Source organism: Pungitius pungitius, chromosome 7 (assembly GCF_949316345.1).
Source record: "Pungitius pungitius chromosome 7, fPunPun2.1, whole genome shotgun sequence".
Taxonomy (NCBI): domain Eukaryota; kingdom Metazoa; phylum Chordata; class Actinopteri; order Perciformes; family Gasterosteidae; genus Pungitius; species Pungitius pungitius.
This window is the reverse complement of record NC_084906.1, coordinates 7,429,384-7,451,774: the sequence shown is the minus strand read 5'-3', so window position 1 is coordinate 7,451,774 and position 22,391 is coordinate 7,429,384. Positions and strand designations below refer to the sequence as shown.

At 45.7% G+C, this 22,391-nt stretch overlaps 1 protein-coding gene across 2 annotated transcripts in view; it reads left to right on the top strand.

The window, feature by feature from the left end:
• The window catches only part of lpp (LIM domain containing preferred translocation partner in lipoma), a 110,757-nt gene that overhangs the window by 72,652 nt on the left and 15,714 nt on the right, over nt 1–22,391 (top strand). For both annotated transcript variants that reach the window (XM_037469363.2, XM_037469365.2), the window contains 2 exons: nt 6,198–6,294; nt 17,689–17,858. In XM_037469363.2, the coding sequence (XP_037325260.2) occupies nt 6,198–6,294; nt 17,689–17,858 (267 nt within the window). The remainder of the gene's footprint in view (nt 1–6,197; nt 6,295–17,688; nt 17,859–22,391) is intronic.

Sequence of the window (22,391 nt, the reverse complement as noted above, 5' to 3'; positions counted from 1 at the left end):
TCCGATTGGGTTGAAGGAAGAAGAAAGCGCCGGTCAGCTGAGTGACGCATCAATAGAGATGTTTTTCCTCCTGTCAGGCATCTGAACGAAAAGAGGCACCTGCATAAACAGTGGCCCCTGCTGGCTCCTCGCCGCCACGCTCTGCTGAAGGTGCAGCGTCTCTGTGTCCCACTCGTCGGGCGCATCACTATTTCTTTAGGACTTTTAGGCCCAGTGATGTCTGCTCCTCTGAGCCCGCATGCATATATATGAAAATAAGCAACGGTTTAAACCTGAACGGATTCTTCACTCTACTCGTCTCCGCCCCTCGTTCACAGAAGGCCTCTCTGGTTCCATGTCCACGTGTGTTCACTTTGCAGACGTTGGATCTGTCCCCAGAGGAGGCGTCGGCCTCCTGTTTGTTACCCTCCTCACCATTCAAGCTGGATGTGGTTCCACCTCACGTTGACGCCACGACAGCACAGCGCGTTACAGAAGGGGAAAGTGCAGGTCGGCTATTTGACGGACGCGAGTCATCATTGCGTCGGCCGCGCCGCGCTCAGTGTCAGACAGAGGCCGCAGGAGGAAGCAGCGGGGGGAAGACAGGAGAGGCGGCATCCGGTGTAATCTTCGGCTTTTGTAATAGTATACGAAGAGCCGCCAGATGAGTTTCATCTCCGTCCAAACGCTTTGTGCTGTCATTTGTTGTTGTTGTTGTCTTTTTTTTTTTTTTCCTCCTCCGATCGCTTGTGGCTCCCCTCGCCACACGCTCTGATTTTCAAATATCTGTTTGCAGGGGGATGTGTCAGTTCCAAACAGATGACCTATTTTTTTTTACACACGCACAATCTTAACAAACATTGAAAGGCCCCTCTCCACATACATTACGTTTCTGCCAACACTGGAAACTAGATTGCTTTTTTACAGGAATTCAGTTTACAGCAAAAAATGAACGACCGTGGAAAATGTCAAGTACGGAATTGGTTCATTTTTAATTATTGCGGGCTGCTCTGCACACAGCTGCTCTACAGTTTGCTGTTGTTGTTATTACTATTTTTTATTTTCTATTCCCCGGCATTTAATTGGAGCTGAAAACAGCATGACCTATTTTGTGTGGGGGGAGAACGTTCTTAAAGCGGGGCCCTCCTCGGCGAGGTGGCCCTGAGCTTGATTTGCAGCGCTGCGCCGGCTTCTCCTCAAAGTGTAAATGCAGATGACTCACAACCGGTTTCACATCGCAGCACGCAGCCAATTCGTCAGCCGGATTACATAAGAACATAAGAAGACCTAACGAGTCCTCCGATTGACACAAGTAGCCGCCAGACAAATGACTAAGCAACTTTCCACCTCCAATTGGACTTTGGCTCGGACGGAGCACTTCACCTCTGTCATCAAAGCTCTTCGCCCTGGTTAGTGTGGAGCGACTGGATCACAGGGCGCTGTCGTGTGTCCAGGTGACGGAAAGAAGCTTGAGACAGCGAATGGATGGCTGATAGTGGACACATTTCTAAAGAAGGAAAAAAAGCGTATTCAAGTGTTCACACAGCATGCTGAGCCCCACCCCCCCCTTCTAAACACACACACAAACACAAACTTCCTATCCCAGGAAGGATAGTGTGACTGATCCAGCAATCCTTTCATTGTTGTGGTAAAACAAGAGTGGCCCTGAGCTGTTTTAATCACTCGTTTAGTGTTTGGGGCAACAAATGCTTTTTTTATTTTTTATATTCCAATCTAATACAAAGGACATTCAATCCCCTTCCTGAACTCTAACTAATGCCACAGTCCATTTGCTGTTGTTTGTTTATTATTACTATTATTTCTTAATAAGCCCTTTTCCCTCTCAAAGGCTCTGTGTCCATTTTCAAATAGTACCATTGTGATTTAAGGAGACACAAAAAAAAAAGCCAGGATGCCAGATTGGGAGCCGAGTAAAGCTTCTCTATTAAAAGCCGCAGTTAAAGCCGCAGCTCCGTTGACACTGTGTAGCATTGTAAAGTCCATCATCATTTAATCTGTGTATAAATATGTCCCTGAGTGATTATGCCTTTCTCCAGTTTGTGCTGATGAAGCAAGAAATGTTGAGCCATTGTTAAAGGTGAGACAATTCATGTTCTGGGTTTTAAGGTGGAGTATTTTGGGGTACTGCAGGAAGTGACAAACACACAGCTGATAGACGACACACAGATTAGTGTTTTTTAGCGGCTGTCTTTTGTCAGGCCCTCGTCTACAGCGATTGTCCCCCCCCCCCCCCCACACACACCTTTTGTTATCACTTTCAGCTCAGTAGGGAGTGCTGCTGATGCACTGGCTCTTCATTTCATGGTGTTCTCTAGTCTCTTTTGAACTATGCAAAAAAGATCACTGGCCTAAATATGAGGATGCAGCTCGTGATTCCTCAAAAGTTTCAATGAATATGTTCCTTTTTGATAAAGAAACAAAGAGGGTGCTGCTGCTATTCTGCTTTTTATTTGTCCGTCCTGTGCTGTTCGCACAGCCTACTGTACATTTCTCAGTCACCTCTTTTTATGAGGTGCAATCACAAGATCTAAACATCTGTCCAGAGACACAGGCACTCATTACAGCAACCATCTGTCCACTTGGTGTAAAAGGACAATCTTCAGCAAAGTCACCCAATGCTACCACATCCACACTCTGCTTGAACTCCGTTTCCACGGTGAAACATGTGACCGTATGATGCCCAACTGACCAGTTGTTAACATCCGCTACATTCACAAGGGCTCATTAGCTTGAATTGAGTAATGAGAATATGTAATAATAGCCTGTGCAGTGGTACACGCTCGGACAACTTCTGTTCTATCACATGGTTACAAGAACATAATAAAACAAAGCCGCCTAGTCACAACGACTCTTACAACATGGTATGAGTCAATAGTTAAAACAAAAACCTGACGCACACAATAAGACAACATAGCGCTAAAATAACATTTTAGGCTACTTGTCCCGCCCCTCCTCTGCTGGGATTGGATGGCTGGGTAAAAAGCAACAGTTGAACCGATAACCTTTTTACTCAAGGTGACCAGAAGAAATGAAGAAACAAAGCATGAGCCGTGTGGCGAGGAACAGATGCTCAGCGCCGTGTCACGCTATTGGGAATATTTCAAATAAATCTTTAATGTCTTTGGCATTGGAGGGGACCATTTGTCAATGGTTCCAGCTTCCTGTCCACTTCCACTCTCTTTGATCCCCCTCCACTGAACAAATGTTGTCAATCCGTCGGGCCTCCCGTCCCCTCTCTATCACTGCGGTGGAAGCAGGACAGACAGAGCCTGGGGTTTGGTTCTGGGTGGGATGCGATGCTGTCAGGCTATCAGGTGAGCGCACGTACGGATCTCCCTCCAGCACCACCCCACTCCCACAGACACTCCACATCTCACTTAATCAGTTCTGACACTATGCCGATTCCACCGTGGGTGGTGCTCACCGACCGATCAGCCCCCTGACTCTCTGCTCCCGTCTGCTCATCGGGTCGCACGCGACGCCACTCACGTTACACCCGTCATTGTTGTTTTTGAGGTGGCATTTTACGACCGTTTCGCCAGACTCCGATGACGGCCCATCGAGTTTCTCTCCCAGCGGTATTACGACTGATTTAAAAACCCGATAGCGGATGACCTGAAACTATAAGCCTTGACATACGGAGTGGAGAGGGGGATTGGTGCAGCCGTTTACCGCTTAAGTGCTTAGTTCGATGAGACCTCAGCGGAGCGTCCCGAGGACGCAGGCCAACGGACGACCGGCCGGAGCCGGACGGGGGCCGAGGAACCACAGCAGCAGCACGAGCAGCGGCTGGACGCTTCCCGTTGTTGCCTCTGAACGAAGTGCGAGGCAGTCACAAAGCATCCGGGAAAGCAATTTCTTTCTCTTATTCAAGTGAAGAATGATTCCAGGCGGCCACAAAAGACTCCCTAACAAGGTGCTTTAAACTCTCTGCCAGTGCATTGCTGCAGGGTGTCAAAGAGTGGATAAGCTATAAATGAAGCTTAAACTCAAAAGTCTGTCTCTGGTAATAGCAGCGTTTCGTTCTCTCTCCAATGTGCATTTGATGTGGAGCTCAGATTAACGGGGTTTTATTCCCCCCCCCCCCCCCCCCCCCCCCCACTCACTGTCAGTAACAACACGGCATAACGAGCAGATTTTCAGAGCACTTCTTTTAAGGGTACGAATATTGTACAGACTTATCTGCTCCTTTGTGCGGGTAGGTGAATTCCACCTCCTCCACGGACACCTCCAAAGAAAAAAAGAAAAGGCCATGCAATCTGAGGCGACAATAGAGGAATATCCAACCGCTGAGGAATGTTCCTCATCTCCTCCTCATCCTCCGTGGTGCCACGCTCGGCATCTACACAGTGGAGAAGTAGCGAGGCGGCGAGCGATCCAAAAGCTCAGCCGCCCTCTGGAGAGTGGCGTGGCGCGGAGGAGAGACATGCCCAGCGCTCCCTCGCAATATATGAGGCCTGTGGGTTGGGCTTCCATTATCGGCTCGGTCCAGACACAAAGGCCAGGGATCCTGAAGTCGTTGGTGCTCCTGAAAGCAAAGGGACCTGTAGTCCAAGCTCAGTGTATCTCAAGTGGACCGTTGCCTGTTCTCACAGCTGCCAGCTCTGTGAGATCTCTGTATACAGATCACCATGATGTGGTGCTCTGACTTTTTGCTCCCTGGAGTTTGCATTTAAAATTCCACCCCAACAGGCATTTTAGTGAGCTAAATATTCGACACAGTGAGCTAAATAAATGAATATCCCACAATGCAAATCAATATTCGTTACGGACATTGGTGGACAGCAATGTTGAGTCAATGACGCTGTAATGTCAGTGCAAGGTTCCACATTACTAGAGGGACCATAGTTTACATCATGATTCTCACAAAAAATGGCGTTTAGTTGCACGAAATTGGCACATGTTACCTTGGTTACGCTTCTCCCGCTGGACAAGAACCGTCTCAGAAATACACGGCTCATTTTTAGTTGTCTGTCTACAATGGAGAAACACTTTATGTATTTCCCATGAATATTACCAGGGACACACATTATTCTGTAAATCAACACAGTGCTACTTTCTTTGATAACAGACATTCAGTTCGGGCCACTTTTCATTTATTGTTGAAGCAACACTGACTTCATTTTTGTCCTTGAAGCTGACGCATATGTGGAATGAGTCAATTTAATCACAATTACATGCGTACATATCCAGACACTAGCTGCTAATTACGCTTTCATTCGGAGTACAAAAACATTCCTCCATTCAATCTCCTATCGACGGATCTGATTCCTTCAGTGACCCAGTAAACCGCAGATGAATGTGCACAAAACAGGTCGCTGACATCAACCCAGCTCCCACATGTCACAATTAGGAAGCCCGCAAAGGTCAGCTCACATCTCGGCCCGCGTTACCACATCCAAAATCCATTATATGGTAAAGATCCAGCCGGCCCCCAGATGTCGGGAGGGTCGCCGGGGCGTCGCAGATTTGGGGGAAAAGCAGCGCAGCACGTAGAGAACCGAGGTCAGGCCTCCAGGGCGTCTGCAAAGGACACACACCTGTGACGGGTGAAGAAAGGGGATGATTGGCAGGAAATGTCATGCAGCGGGCGGGTGTCAAAGATGGAGACAAAGGAGGGGGGGCTCACGAGGAAAAAGGGAAGTGGCATCATGAGGTTTGCTTTCCTTCGGATATCTGCCACAGATTGGGCCAAGTCTTTGTGCTCCGAGTGCTGGTAAAGGTCCCCTGACCCGTCACCCCCGATGTGCACGACTTAAAAAGTAGCTTTGTCCACCTTTTTTTTCTTCTGTTATCATTATTTTTCCCAAATACAAGGATTAGTCAGGGTCACTGTTATTTTATTTTCTCCTCCCCACATGCTTGTATTTCACAGAAGGATATGCACAACCTTCTGGGCCGCACACCGCAGGGGCCTGAGCCAGGGTCAGATACCTCAGAGGGGGGACGGCAGAGTCAAGACCATCCGCTGCATTTAAATTTCAGTCAATGTGTTTTGTTTGACCTTGAGAGACTGCTTTGTCCTGATTTATTGAAGCCAGTGTTTTTTTTTTTTCTTTCTTGGTTTTCAAGTTGAACCAGAATGTATTTTGTTAAGCAATACATCCTCGGGCATTTCTTTATTTTGCTGCATTTGAAGCAGCATTGGTCCCGAGTGATATGTTGTTCATCAGCGTGTTCCTCTCTTGGGTCCTCAGGGCGGCGCTCCAATGGCCCACCCGGAGGACGAGCTAGAGCGCCTGACCAAGAAGATGCTGTTTGACATGGACAACCCGCCATCCCAGGAATACTTTGGTAAGAAAGATAGCTCACACACAAACATTACATTACATGTCATTTAGCTGACGCTTTTATCCAAAGCGACGTACAATAAACACACAATAATATCAAGTGAACCTTTCTGCTGTCACGGGCCCAATGACAACCACTAGCTGCCTTCAGCCATGTTGGTTCAAGGATCCTGGGATTGTGTCCAACTGTCAGGACACACAATAGAAACAGGAACCAGTAACATCCTGGGTGGGTGATCCTGGGAAACCAGAAAAAGTAAGCTAGATTTAAAAAGCCTTTCAACTGAGGAGCCCAGCCATCTGGAAAGAATAGAAGACCCAGTGATTACATTCAGCCTGTTCAGTGCATTTCATTCATGGATTGTTGTCAGGATGTAATAAACATTTTAATGTTTTAAGTTTTAAAAAAGAGGATTACCCATAGCTTTAGGCTTATTATTTTAAGAGTAATGGTAATTTAAATGTAATGTAATGTAAATTGAATGGGTTTTAAACATTTAAGTTCAGAGAGCACGTCTTTGCTGCGTCATCGAATGCTTCATAATCCACCTCCCGAGCTCCCCCCCGCTCATAAGGAGCCCTCTGCCTGTGAATTTGAGATAATTGATTTCTCAGCCTCTTCCTGCTCCACTGTCTTGTTAGCATCACTTTCCTTCAGCCCGCTACGACCTTGTAGTAATATGCTTATGCAGGTGAGCGTCATGTACCATATCTGTAAAAGACCATTTCCCCTACAAGTGGTCCTTTATCCGTTCTGCTTTGAGCTCCTCTGTCTCAACGACAGATGTGGCCTTCATAGGTGAGAGTAGCACAGCATCCTTTTTCATACATCAACCCCTCTGAACTTCAAGAATTGCTCTTTTTTTCCCTTCCTTTCGCTCCAGTCACATTTGTTCCCTGTGGCCTCTTTTTCACAAGACATATAGATAAACATCTATACGTAAACAGCTCAAACGTGACCAAGATCATTCACATAGTTTTTGCCTTACGGGCCAGATACGATCCCATAAATCATAATAAAGAAATAGAACAGAAGTTGAATATCTTTGAATACATTTAAAAAAAAAACATTTTCCAATGTTGAAAGGACAAAGAAGGCTCTGCGTTCAACACACATTGTAGTATTCACATTTCTATTTACACCATCTCCTCTGTGCAGAACGTTTCACTGAACTTTATTCAGCCACAGAGTCTAATGTTTTTACACAATCAGGTTTTCTGGAGGAGAATTTCCAATGATATGAATGTAGAACAACGTGATTTTGATGTAATATCACACTATTAATGTTCAACTTGGTTTCCTTTTCTGGATATGATGTATTCATCATACATGATGTATTCATGTTTTTTTTTACACCACCTGGCCATGATAAACTGTTTAGTTTTTTTTTATTGTTGAAAGAAAACGTGCTCGTCTTTGGGTTTCACAGGGAGCAGTTCTGAGCCCATTGGCACATTTGGTATGATCTCATTAGACACTCTTCACTGTGACATTGTGTGAAGTTAAAAGACAAACAATCTTCGGGAGAAATGTGAACCCTAAACTTGTGGTTTCACTTCAGAAACCAAAGCCATGGCACATTCCCGCATACGGTTTCCTAGATTAGCCTGCCTAAAATGGCCCACAAAGGGCACTTTGCATCATGACAACAATAGCTGTTTGGCAGCGTGGCTCGAGGACGTGGCGGCGTTGAGCGCGCAGGTGTGCATGATGCAGACAACGTCTACATAGTATTCTCGCTGCTTGTTATCTCTTGATTTCCAAGTGTAGACACGGCAGCACATCCAGCAGTCTGGGAAGCAGTCCTCAAGGTAGAGTCTCAAAACGAAGTCAGTGCGATCAAAGGATAAGGTGCGACTCGTGCTCGGGGTGGAATGAGAAAGAGATAAAGGCTTTGGACAGATGAAACATCCTCATTTTGATAAAACTCTATATCTGGTTTGATTGTCCGGCTTTTTACATCATTTCTTCCCACTGTTTCTTCTTCCTGAAGCACTTGACACATCATTTTGTTCTCTTTTGAGAAAAAAAAAATCAACAGAATGAATAAATATATAAATAACTGCCAGGATTAGACAAAAAAACAATTTCAATAGTATTTAGCAAAAATAGGATTGAAAAGAGACGGCTCCTGTGCATTTCTATTTCGTTTCTGTTTTTCCGCCCTCTGTAACCTCGGCTGCCAGCGAGTGCCATCCCTCTGCGCACTCTTCTCAAGCCTTTAATCCCCTTTGCCCTGGAATTAATTCCCATGCCCATTAGAAACCTCACTCAATACATTCAATAGGACTCTGGAGCAAGCTTTATACCAGCACATAATCGCGCAGTGCACCACGATGGCATGTGTAGGTGTATTATAGCTGCAGGGACATGTATTTAACTGGAATTAAGGGATATTCGGCTTCACGTTGGGACGCGCTGATGTAAAGACCTTAATTGGTCCACATTAGACATAGGTCAAACGGATCTGCTGGCTTAAAGCAAAGTGCAGTCGTTTTTTACAGAGGAGCGGCCCTGAAAGCCTCGCTGGCCTAGTTTTTTGGGGGTTTTGCACCGCGGCTCTGGCTCGGACTCCCCTGCTGTAGCGCCCGCACTATAAGGCCGAGCAGGCTGAGGGGTAGCAACTAAACAAGGGCATGCAAGTCTAGAAATGGGTCATATGTGAGCCGAGGTAGCCAGAACGAGTTAGGCATAGTGTGCACGTCCCCGGCTGACAGCGTTTGGCTGTCGGAAGGGGGGGGGGGGGGGGGCAGGAGGGGGGAGAGGTCATCGTTTGGTTAAACAAGGCGACAGCTGTATTCACTGAGAGATACGGAGGGGATGAGGGCAAAGAGCCCGAGATTGAGGTGACCGTAGGGACTCATTACGACTAGCTTTCAAGCACAGGCCCATGCCGTTCTGCAAGTCCACAGAGCCCCCGTCCTCCCCCGTCCTCCCCCGCCGAGTACTGTACATACAGCCGCCGCGGTGACGTCCGGCATGTCCTATGATCCATTGCTGCGGGATAATCAGTCCCCCAGCATGAGCTTTTTTGTAATTACAAAGAATATAATGGCACACAAGCCTCTTTTCTTTCTTTTTTTTGGTCGGGTACAGGGGGGAGAAGGGCGAGCACTCGTTGAAACCCCGCGGCTGGTAATTAACAAGATTAATCAAAGTGGGTCTGCGATCTCTAGCGCGCCACTGGACTGGAAGGCCGTCTTCCTATAGTGGTGCAGTTTCTTTTTCTTTTTAACGTCTTTGATGAGCCTCTTATCTGAAACTGCTGCAGTGCATTTCCATTGGTCCAGGGGGGGTTAATTGAGATGAATTAACGTTATACTCTAGAGCGGTGATGTCACAAGGAAAGTTTTTTTCGGTCGACTCCGGCTCCCAAGTTACGCAACATCACAATGCTCTTTTTAACAGACGCCATTATAAAGCCCCGATGAGGACTTTTCTTTACACGGGGAAGCAGGCGCATTAAAAAGCAGCCGTTCTCTAGATGCAGCACAACAAAAACCTGAAAATGATTCCCTGCATGGGAGAAGGGCTTTTCTTGTGAGAAAACCTGGTTCTCGAGCCAGAAAATTCCTCCTGTGATTGAAGCATCTTTGCAAAGCAACTGATTAGTCCTGATTTAGAGTTCCAGATTAGATTTGAGTAATCTGAAAGAGCCTTTTCTCCAAATGTCATCATCCGTCATCTTTAATCCACTTAGGTTGTGCGTAGGTGTACTGTGTTTGTGGAAATCTAATAAGACACAGCTACTCAGCTCACGGTACACGTGCCTCTGCGTTTGTGCATCAGAGGAACTTACAATATTTTGTCACCGCTCCGTTTCTTGTCAACCAAAAGAAGAAAAAAAAAAACAGGACATAAAGCTGAATAATTGAAAGGATGAGACGCCTTGCATTATTTACAATTAGTGATGATGATACTTATCCAGTGTCTTCTGCAGAGAAACTCTTTTTTTCTTTCCCCTTTAATGCTGAAGTTGAGAATTCCTTCATTTGATTCACAGACTTTCAGCACTTCACTGTATCGAAATAAAAGAATTCTGATACCCAATCAATATTTATGCAATTTTTGTCATGGCATAAATGTTTTTATAATGTTGTCATCAGACAGCAGAGAGGGGAGGTGGGGGGGGGAGTCCATTTGGGCATAGCGTACCGGGGCACAGAGCACTGCGCTGTCGGGAAAGCCTACTCCTCCTGGTCCTTTGTTTTTATCATTAGAGGAGGAGGAGAAGGAAAAAGCCAGGCTTTGCCATCTCCCTCTCATAATGTTGGCTGCACGAGCCCTCATAATTTATAAGAAACCTCACATGAAATGTTCATGAGGAATCTTGGAAGAGATACAAATGGCGACGGTACGGGCCGGAGGAGGCGGGCGCCGATCAGCCGAGGTAAATGGGTCAGAAAAAAGTTTTGGGTTCACCCAGTGTGCTCTGGCAGAGTGTTTCCTTCACAACCCAACTGAGCATCACAACTTAATGTATTAATAGGCTTCCAGTTTAGACAGCTTTGTGCATTGTCTAAGATGCTCTGGTGGAGCCAATTTGCATTTTACTGAGGTCGCCCTCAGCAACCTCTTAGGAGTTTGCTGTTAGATGTGCCTCCACATGTCATAACAAGTGGGATGTGTGTCAGAGTCAAACCTTTTTGTGGGCTTAAAAAGACGCCCCCACCCTTTCCCCCCCGCTTCTGCACCCTGCTGCACCTCCACAGTCTTGGAATGCCTTCGGCCAACCGTCTCCCCCAACTTCAGCTAACTGCTTCTTTTGAGTGCAGGTTTACCTTTAAAGACTTTTTCATACATGCACAGAGTACTATAAAGTTCTTATTCAAATTAAAGTTGTAAAGTAATCCTGAATATTTTCATGAAATCCAACCCCGAACCAACCATGAAGGTTTGGTGTCTATTAGTTTAACTATCTAATATATTTGCGTTCTTTAGGTACCTCACTATATGGTAGGTTTCATCAGATATGGCGGAGTCCACCTTTCCGGTCCTGAGTTTACATTATTAATGTGCAAAACTTTGCATAAGTGACTGTTAGGAATGCAATCCAGCATTACTGTTTATAGTTTATTCTGAGGGTGTCAGCCTCTCTGTTCTCCTATACAGCTGTAACCAGCTAAACCAGCACTTCCTTCTGCAGCTTGTGTATGAACACAACTTTACACTTGCCATGCAATAAGATGTTTGTTATTTGGTGTCATGCGCATCTGCAGAGATGTATAATATAAAAAAATAGAAGTTCAATTAGAAAAAAAATGTTGTTCGTTATATGTACCTTCCAATTCCAACACACACTAAAATCAGTGTCATCCACCTCCAATGTGATTAAAGTGTGTTTCTGTTTCAAGGGCCATTCACATTTCGTCCAATCACAGCGGCAAAGAATTGCCTTTGTTGTACGTGTGTGTGTGTGCGTGTGCGTGTGGGAGTTTCAGCTACACTATGAGACAGAGGAGCATAATGCTGCTGGAAGGAGGTCAGCGAGCACCCAGGGGCAGACGGGGGGGGTCATATGAGGCAGTCTGGTGACATGGCAACTAGTCTAATTCCCATGCATCACTATGCCACCTACAGTGGATTATAATGTACGACTGCACAAAACCAGATTATAACACAGCGGCCACGGATGATCCATTGTGGCAGTCTTTTTTTAAGAGGTACGCTGTATGTGTGTCAGTGTGAGACTGGATTTGACTACCAAGACCCCCTAATGTAATTTGATTCGAAATCTACATCTGATCTAACGTTGTCCGAAATGTCTTCAAAAACATTATGTCTTGAGACCTCTGATTTCGTTCTTTACTGAAGGCTATCAGCTGTTTCTTTCGGCTGTGTCATCATCATCTTGCTCTTCATCGGTCACATGGCATTTCCTAAACGTTTTATCTTGCTACAGTTTTGAGCAGCCAGGGCAGTATTCATAAAACATGAACGCTGTTTTTTGTCCAGCATGGTTCACTCGTCCTCATTTCTCTCCCCTCATTATTGCGTCCCGTCACCGCCGCTGACCTCGCAGCGCTGCTTTCTAGTCTTCTCAGCTGATGCGTTGAGCCAGCATGGCGCTCCTCCTTCCCCTGCTATTTTTTTTTTTTTCCTTTTTTATTTTCCTTTTTAATGGCAGCGGTTCACGGGAGGTGACCACCCCTCCTCTCTCCGCCGCGTCCCCTCCTTCGCGCTGCCCCCTCCCGCCAGGCTCGGGCGCTTGCTATCCTGCCTCGTTGAGACAGCTCCACTGAGGCTTGCAAGATCAGCTGCCGTGCGAGCCCAGCTGAGGCTCCCGGCCGCTCACGTTGCTAGATTTCATTTGTGAGTGAGCGTTTGACCTCGGGGGCGAGCAGACGCGCGGCTCGCCGCACGCCAGCGCAGGCGGGTAAACAGCCCACACGTCGTGCTGCACACGCGTACTCTCACGCGTACTCTCACCTGTTTCATGCACCCCTGCATCGCTCTCTCTTTCTCTCTTACCCCATTGCGCCCCCCCCCCCCCCCCTCCCTCTTCTGGCTCCCCGGCACCCCTCTATGTCGCTCCTGCCAACCTGCTTCTAAAACATGTAACCTACACTCTGTACCCCACCCCTCCCCCCCCCCCCCTCCCGGCCGCGGGCCCTGACAGGCTGAGCAGTAATGCTTAGTGGCACAGGCTCGCCTCCCCTCCGTCCTCCTCCTCCGTCGCCGCAGCCGCTCTGCAGATCGCTGTTTGCTGACATTGGGAATGAGATGAAAGGCGGGTGGGGGGGGGGGGGTGGATTGAAATACAGCGATGACAGCTACTCCTCTTGTCATACCAAAGGCGACTGAAGGCCACAGCATTGTCGGGGCTGCGCAGAGCGCAGTCGGAAGCAACAATGTAGATAAACCTTGAGGGGGGGGGGAGATGAAGCGGAAAACAAAGTCGCCGGCGGTTTCACTCCTAACAGAATTATTTTCCGCTGTTACGCATTCGACAAGTTATTGTTTATGTCTTTAATTAAGAGTCAACACAACTTTAACACACCTGTTTCAGGGTGTCACAATAAAAAAAGCCTAGTATTGGCTGCCTTCCCTTCTCTATTTGAGTATTCCTCATACAGCCGTTTGTTGGCATTGAAATGCGACGTGGAGTAGTTGACTGTGTATTTCTTTAATATCAGATATTCAAATCCAAGAGCAAAATACAAAACTTTAGCTGAAGTCCCAAAATGGATTTTGTGTGTTTTTTTATTAGTTTTGGATACGAAGCTTCAGTTTGCCGGCTTTGCCTTTTGGGCTTTGCAACGCTTGCACCAGCTGAATTTTATTCTTTAGTAACATAGTGCCAAAAAGTTTGGTCTCCCAGTTAGAAAAAAAAAAAAAAAAGTTCCTTGCCATCCTCCTTTACATGCACGATCTTTGATTTCCGACGATGTAAGATCAAATTGAGCTGCAAGTGTGCTCCCTCTCTTGCCTTTCATGCCGCCTCAATATCCCGGCGTGAGAAAACAAAGAAGGCAAAGACTGAGCAGAAATGTGAAGCGTTCTGCCACTCAACATCCCCCCCGTTCCCAAACAACAGCGTCTCACTGCCACTACAAATACATTAGAAATCAATTATTTATGGAACAGAGTCAGGGCCTCTTTAATCTTTTCCTTTTATCCAATTAAATTGTCTAACCATTCTAAGCCGCCGCAGCTCACAGGGAATGGGCTTCTTTAAAAAGGAGAGAAAAGAAGAAAAAGATTTTCTCTCTTCAGTCCTTTTGACTTTCGATGCAACAGAGAAGAGACACTTCTGAGAGTTGTGGAATGCAAAGGAAAGAAAGTGAGTAAAGTGTAAATGAACCCCCCCCCCCCCCGCACACACACACATGTCACCACTGCATTGGTTCTACAGGAACTATTTGAAGTTTGGATATTAAGACTCCGGCTCCCTCGCAGAGGGACGCTGGGGAGCGGGGAGGCCTTTCATGATTCCTTTATGCCCGGCTGAAATAGTTCGAAAGTATTTGCGATCATCTCCGCGGTGGGGACGACGGCGGCGACGACGCAATCCGGCTTCAATTGCCGTCTTTTATTATTCAAGAAGTCAATTGAAGTAGCGGCACGAAATTGAAAATGCTCGCTCGCGACGCAGCTGCGTGAAATAATTGATGCGCGGCATTGTAAAACACCGGCGCCTGTTATCGCACAGACGAAACAAAGGAGAAGCTTTACATTTTACACTTTGTGTGACTTTGTGTTGTCGCCCCCGACAACGAGAGGCAGAGCGCAGCCGAATGTGTCGATGACACACGAGGAATCCGAGACCTTGATGCTCTCTCTTCAAGTGCGGCGACTTTCGTCTTCACGCGCTTGAAATGATTTTAGTCGAATGACGCTCTTCATTCACAGCGAAACCAAAAGGTCTGATCATATCGCTGCGACAGTGTCAGTCTGACATCGCCTTTAATGACCTTTTATTTCATACGGGTTTTAACAAAATTCAATTAATTGATTAATTAATTTTGAAAAAAAGTGACATTCAACATTATTAAATATTGCAAAGAAAGTTTATGTCACCATGTTATACTCCATTGGTTTATTGTGTTTCTGAATCCTCAAACACTCCACAGGCTGTCCAACAGTTTGAGCTTTGACCAATCACAGCTTGACTTTTTGTGTCCTTCGTGTGCCCGCCGGAGCTCACCATCTCCTCGGGAGAAACGCTTGGCATGATGGGACACAGCGAAATTCTGACGAACATTTTGCAGTCCACACCATCAATTCATCCCAGAAACCCCCCTTTCGACTCACACTATGAATTAGTCGGCCCTCAGCAGTGTGTAGCAACACAAAAAGCGCTCAGTAGCATCCGAGGCGACTGCGATCCGCCTGCAGGTCCCGTGTGAGCTCGCGTGGGGGCTGCTGATGCGTGTTGTTGTGTACGCTACACGCGTTGGTACATACTCGTCACATGTGCGGCATGTCTCGCTGCAAAGAGGGATTTTTTTTCTCCCTCTCGTGTGTGTGTGTGTGTGTGTGTGTGTGTGTGTGTGTGTGTGTGTGTGTGTGTGTGTGTGTGTGTGTGTGTGTGTGTGTGTGTGTGTGTGTGTGTGTGTGTGTGTGTGTGTGTGTGTGTGTGTGTGTGTGTGTGTGTGCAAACACACAAATGGCTCCTAAGGGCCCTCGCGATGACAGACTTCCAAAAGGAAAGGGCTTTCCGAGAGGTTTCCTTCCCTTCTATTTAAAGTGGGGGCCCCCCCGTGGGACATGTTAGGCGTTCCCATCCCCTCGCTGGAGATGGCCTGTGATCTGGAGCCACTAACAGGCTCGGCGTCTCCCTCTCTTCCCCTCTGGCTCTCTGAAGTGATTACCCTGCTTGTGATTCCGCTGACACCCACATGTCCCCCCCGGGACGCGCCTTCACCGTTTGTTTAATCTGCCTCCCTGTACAGTAGGTAACGCAGCCGTAATTGAGGTGTGGATGGAGCCGTGGGAGCGGATGAAAAACCAATAGCCGGGTTTGCATGAAAAAAGGGAAAAATTAAAAAAAAAAAACGCCCGTGCAGTTTGCGGCGGCCGACGCGTCGGCAAATTAAACGTGCAAAAAAACTGCTGCTGGGATGAGATCTGCAAGCGCGAAGCGCTAAACGTCTTGAGCAGCAATCCGCCAGCCCTTCGTCTGCCGAATGTGTCTCCAGTCAACGAGCAGCGCAGATCCAAGCGCTCTCGACGAGCATTTCTCCAAAAATCTTGCTGGAAAAGTTTCAACCGCCATCAGCAACTTCTCTCCGGCGAGGCAGGAAACAGGATAAGGAGTTATCTAAGATTATAAACACCATCAGCGAGGAGATATTTGATCTCAACAACACAACACTTGCAGAAGTTGCTCAGATACCTGAGACAGATTTCCGTTTGAATTTCTCGATATGAAGAAGTGCGAGTTGGAACTGTGTAAGATGGGAGCATCAGATACTCTATCTCCCAAGGTTAGTGTCTGTGACACGCTTGAACTGCTCCGCTCAGAACATACACGGTGTCAATCATCTCTCCGAATCAGCCCCAAAAAAACCATCCCAAACAAGTGAACTTGAATTAATTAAATGCACTATCGTGCTTCCTCTGAGAGATTGAATCTGTCCTCAGATGTGTTAAAAAATAAAACATTCTCAGATATCTTTTTAAACCCTGTTATTGTGAGATACCAGTAATTAAATTGACAGTGTTATTAATTGGGTTGAAGATAACTTGCATTGAGTCGAGGACATCTTAAACTCAATTAAAGATATCTCTGACTCAATTAAAGATATCCAAATGCCATGTCCCGCAATATGCAATCAGTCTCTTTCTGGAGCAATAATATCAGTTCTTTTTTTTTTTTTTTTTTTTTACAAAGACTTCGTTGTACTTCTAAAGTTTTCTTTTTAATCACTTCAAGGCTCGATTTTGTTGAAATAGATGTCGCCCGTGTCACACTTTGCGATGAGTTTGGTTTCTTTAATGTGGCATAATTATAGTATTTAATCCTTCCTTATCCAGTGTTTGAAATAGAAATGAAGATTAGGCACTTCTGACATCGTTTAAAGGCACGGCTCCTCGTCTTGGCAGCAAGGTGGTGTGAGTGGATGCATGCGCAGCTTACGGATCGAGTGGCTGAACAACTCTGACAGAAATGAACAGCAGTCGACGAAGGCAGGTAGCTAGTTAATCAGCAACTATGTTGATACGGAATTAGGCCCTAATTCTCTTTTGAAATGCCCAACGTGAACTATTTTCATCCTCTTAAACGATTTGATGTCTCTTCACTTGGATGTTTAACAGAGGCAACGAGCCGTTTGAGGAGCTTCCAGAACCTCAGATGTTAATCATTTCACTGGAAACTCAAGGATCTGTTTTTATCTCTCCAGATTTATGTGATGGTTTTAATGATTTCAGACATTACTCATGTGCCTCAGCTATAAGAGGCCAGATGAAAGTGCATATCAGAGCTGCTGAACATTCAAAACGTGATTCATTTTGTTCGATTTTGTCAGAAGAAACAAATATTTTAAGCTGTGTGATTGGAGTCTTGGTTTCCGTCTCTGTTGACGTTTTTGTGTACACAGGCGTGTTACCTCGTCAGTGACGATTCAACGAGTTCCCAAACATTGTCATTCAAAGAAAGGAATTGGACCCTAACCTCTTACTGGAAGAAGTGCCAGATAAAACATCTCCTGCCTGATTCTTTTTCTCGTTTCTCATTGGATCATGAAACTACCCATGATGTCTCTAGGACAATAACGTTTCTGAATAATATTGAGTAATGTGCAGTAAATGTGATCAGAGCATCCGCCAGCGCATGGAAACGGCATGGATCATTTGTTCGCTCTGGATTGGCCTTTTTCAGAGTCGATCTAAAATCGAAGAGTCCAAATAAAATCTCTGCAGATTCCCATTGAGTCCGTTTTCTCTCCTCAGGGCGCTGCGCCAGCTGCGGAGAGAACGTGGTGGGTGAAGGCACCGGCTGCACCGCCATGGACCAGGTCTTCCACGTGGACTGCTTCGTCTGCATGACCTGCAGCAGCAAGCTGCGCGGCAAGCCTTTCTACGCCGTGGAGAAGAAGGCCTTCTGTGAGCCCTGCTACATCGTGAGTCTTCTTCTTCGTACTCTCAGCCTCGCCACCTAGTTGTTGGCCCACTCCGTGCACACTATGTGGGGGGGGGGGGGGGGGCATTTTGCCAGCACCGTGCCGGGAATGTCAAAGGATATTTTTACTCATTTCATTTCATCAGAGCCCGGTTTGCTTCCACCTCTCACATCTTCATTTCCTGTTTCTCTGGCTTAAATTTGTTTTCGGTCACCCGGTGAAACCGTTTGTCATCTTCCCCTGAAAGTGGTTCCTTGGAGTTACGCAAGGTACAGCGGATGTGCGTAGGCCAAACTGCAGAGTCTTTGTTTAATGCCTATTTAAAACAGGGGAGTTCTAAATGGAGATCCCTTTCACTGAAGTAATGAAGTGAATATTGGACTTGAACGTGACTCTGAAGGAACACTGCATGCTCGATGTACAAATAGGCACCTTTTTTTTTTACAACATCATTAAGTCAATATATGGTGTAGGTGTTGTGTGTAAATATTGAGTTGCCCACACGGGACTAATTAGACAATCAAACCCCAATGGTAATAGCTGCTTGGAGGGGAATTTAAATGGCTTCATAGTTGTCGTATTTACCCACTACGCCATTTTTGGGGCCAGGACAACCTGAGAGATTATTCCTTTGTTCCCCAGAACAATGATATCAGAGAAGCAGTCATTGTCGTTTTCTAATTGAGGATTTTCAGATATATCTTCTTTGGTGAATTAGATGATAATTATATTGTTTTCACACGAACATCATTGAGTGAGCTGATGCATAACTATCAGGAGTTCCAGCTGATAAGCTGTCAGATATGGTTTGAATGCTATTAACTGGGTGTTAAAATCATGTTAGAGTCTAACATGGTATTAATTCTCTTTATGGATTACGTGACACAGGAGATTCTGCCTCCTTTATTATCTCATGTTAACTTCGTATTCTGGTGAAAAGTTAACTTAAATAGATCTAGTTTGGGTTTTTGTTGTACTTTTTAATCCTGTTTAGCTAGACTAGCGTGTTTTGATGTTGTGGTTAGTTAAGCAACACACATGAAAGTATTTTCTTGTGCAACATTGTCAGGAAAGACCACAAGGAAATTGTTTTGCAGAAGTTGTTTCCCCCACGTTAACCGTTTTTCTTTGTCGATTCCTGGATATGACGCTGTGGCAGTTCTTATTGTCAGCAACATGTGGGAAAGTATGAAGGTCATCCCTGGAAGCTCAGACGGGAAGTAGTGCAATAGAACTTTTTGTGTAACGATATTTTACTGAAAAAGAATTATGCAATTTATAATATCAGTTTGTCAACATCGCCAGATAAATAGATCAGCCTGGTAGGTTATCCTTTGGTTTATATACTTTCCTTTCCCTGGGTGTCGAATAGCTCTCTAAAGACTGAGGCATCTAGTTTCTAGCAGGAATCAGAAGCCATTTATGATTCTGATTCAATGAGCAAAAGTGGAAGTGGAACATTTTAAAGATGCGGGTAAACTTCTGCACTCGTCACTGTCACATTCAACATGTCGGCCCGGGTCAAATGAATGGACGCTGAGTGTCCTCAGGTAACGTCCCTCGGGTCAGCGCTGGTTCACTCTGGGGGTGTGGAGAAAGGAGGAGGAGGGCCGGGCCCAGTTGCACTCTGAGCAATGAAGCAACGAATGCTAAGTTTTGACGTGGAAGAAGAATTTTTTGGTAAAAAGAGACTCTCTTCTGTGGTCCTGCTCCATGGACTTTGAGCTTCCATAACAATAAGGTAGTCATTTGGTTTTGGCGGGAAGTGATGGTGAGAGAGGGATGAAGCATGTTGATGAGCAAGGCCACCCCAAAGAAGTAGACACATCCATATTTGCCTCCACATCACTTGCAGGAAAGGGCTCAATAGGCACTTTACCAGTAAAGTAAAACCAGTGGTGGGCCATCTCTTAAATCATCTACTTTTCAGAGGCACTCACCGAGATTGTAGTTGTCTCCTCTGGAACTTCTCCAACTCCTGATACACGCGCTAAAGAGCAGCGGGATAATTTAAGAACTTTATTTATGCATTTCATCAGCATAAATGTTCTTCTGGCGCAAGATCAAAAGGATGGGGGAAATCTGAATTTCTTAATGAAAGTAATTTCTTCTTCTTTTATTCCCATCCTCAGGGTCATAAGCCTCTGTACGATTAGGGAGTGAGTCTCTGTAGAGAAATGTCATATCCCAGAGAGAAGGAGGCAAACTTCAAGTCAGTCAGTCTAGGAATCTCTTTTGGAAAAGAAATCATTCTCTTCTCCACCATCTTTTTTTAGTACCATCTCAAGCCCCCGATAACGCCTCTTCCACCCTTCAACCACGCATGGGTTGTAAATTGGTGTCCCTTTAAATTCAAACTACATGTATTAAATCATGAAAATATATCCTTAAAATTTGTATAGTTCATTTACCAATTCATTGTTATGTGTATATGTATTGTTTAGAAACGTTTTGATAATTTGCATAATTTTAACGTTATAATAGAGGTTAGTTTTCTCCAATTGGTGAAACCTTAACGAGTCATTTCACACGGTACATTTAGTCTTCCCCCTCTGGTCTTAGACGCTGGGATGTTGTGCAGGTAGAACAGGTGCCAGAGGGAAGTCGCTGTAACAGTATGCAAAAACCTATTAATCCCAGGAACTGCCGGAATACATTTACGCACGCAAAGCTGATTGCAATCCCCAAAAGTTGTTCTGCCTTGTATCGGAACAGGCAATCAGCGGCCGTGTTATCTGCGCTCCGACTTTGCATATCCTGTGGAACAATACCGGCATTTGTATTTTGCAAGACACACCTCCTCCGCCGGGTGATTTGCTTGGTTCAAACAGTTTATGGGAGATATCGTTAAATCCTTTTTAGTAATGTGCAGGAGCTCGCCCGCATCGGTCTTCGTCACGTGTGCACTTCCCCATTTCACAGCCCTGGTGTCTGTCTCCGTGTCCCACCACAATCAGAAGGGCAGTGATCCGTCTATGTCTCTTGCTACCTACTTAAGGCCCCCCCCACCCCCATTGTCTGATGCGTCTGAGGTGTCCACACCGCTTCCCTTGGTCCTTGCTGGCACACATGTGACTCAGTGTTTGAACCGCCCAGCGGGCCGCCCTTCATTGTTGGTGACGCACGCAGTCTGACTTTTAGTGCCGCTAAGTGTTTTCCAAGTAAGCTCTAACGTAAGACTTTTTTTCCCACCAGACTTAAAGTATTGCTGCTGATTGTGTTTTGGTTTTTTTTTAATCTGCAAAACAGTCAAGACACATCTGGGAATTGACAAACAGGAGAGGAACCCGGTGATGAAAGATTAGGATTTAACCGCCATGTCGGCTAGTTATCATCCCTGCAATATGGGATCCACGTCCAATGTAAATGTAGAATGTTCTCCTGTGTTGACTCAACACCTGAGGACGCTAAACCTAAAGAGCTCATTGAGCTGCAGGAAGCTGAAGGTTCGGGCATCTTAATTCTTCAAGTCTCAGTGTCAGTCAGACGATCTCTGAGAGCAAAGATGTGAGGCCTAATACATTTAGGAAGGAAGTGCTGTGGGATCACCATTCGGCATCAACCTCTTTACAAAGTCATGTCCACTGTCGTGGCAGAGGCCGCCCATCGATATGTACAGTGATTCACAGGAAACAAGTCTTCATATATGAGCATGCTCATGCTCACTGTTTGTGTATTTCACAACTGTAAAGTAAAGTGAACAATCTGCGTTAACTTACTGCTGATACTGAGTACTGTTTTTCTACTGCTTCTAGTAAGTATCACAGCGAGAAAACGCGAGAAGCCTTTTATTGTGAAGCAGTCCAAGGAAATGTTCTCGCTGACAACCGCTGTCATTCATCCAAACAACACAATCCTTTTGTCCCAATTAATATCAACTTCTTGATTAAAGCACCTTTTTTTGTAAGTAGCTAGTAATAGGATTAATAATAGGGTTATAATCTGACCGTGGCTGGTAATGGCCGTCGCCGACTCAACCTGGACGGAAATCTTATTGACGACCTCAATGGCTTCAACTCGGGAACTTGTTTCTTACAGTATTTACTTACTACTAAAAGCAGCTATGGCCACATTCATGGAATCATTTCTCCAAGCAAATGAAGTCATTATGTCCCATCCGTCATTATACCGTCCTAAGAATTCAACCAGACCCTTTGAAATTCCACTATTGGAAAATTCATGTCTCATTTCACTTTAGGGAGTCTGCTTTTAACGAGGAGATCATTTAGCGCGGCTGAGAGCGGCGAAGCCTCTCCCTGTGTCTGATAGCTCCGCTGGTCTTTGAAGAGGTTCACCAGTGGGATTCAGTGTCACGGAGGTTAATTGCTTACACAGGCTACCAGGCCTACTGTTGTTAAGTCAATTCAATGTCCTCCAGATCTGCTTTCTTACCAGTTCCTCGCAAATTCATGTCTGCATTCCCTCAGTGGGGTTTAAGTTATTTAAATGTGGCAGCTTAGTGGCCCTTGGCATCAGGCATTTTTCTGCAAGTAAACAGATCTACCTACTAAACTGACGCCGTGGAATGGGTCA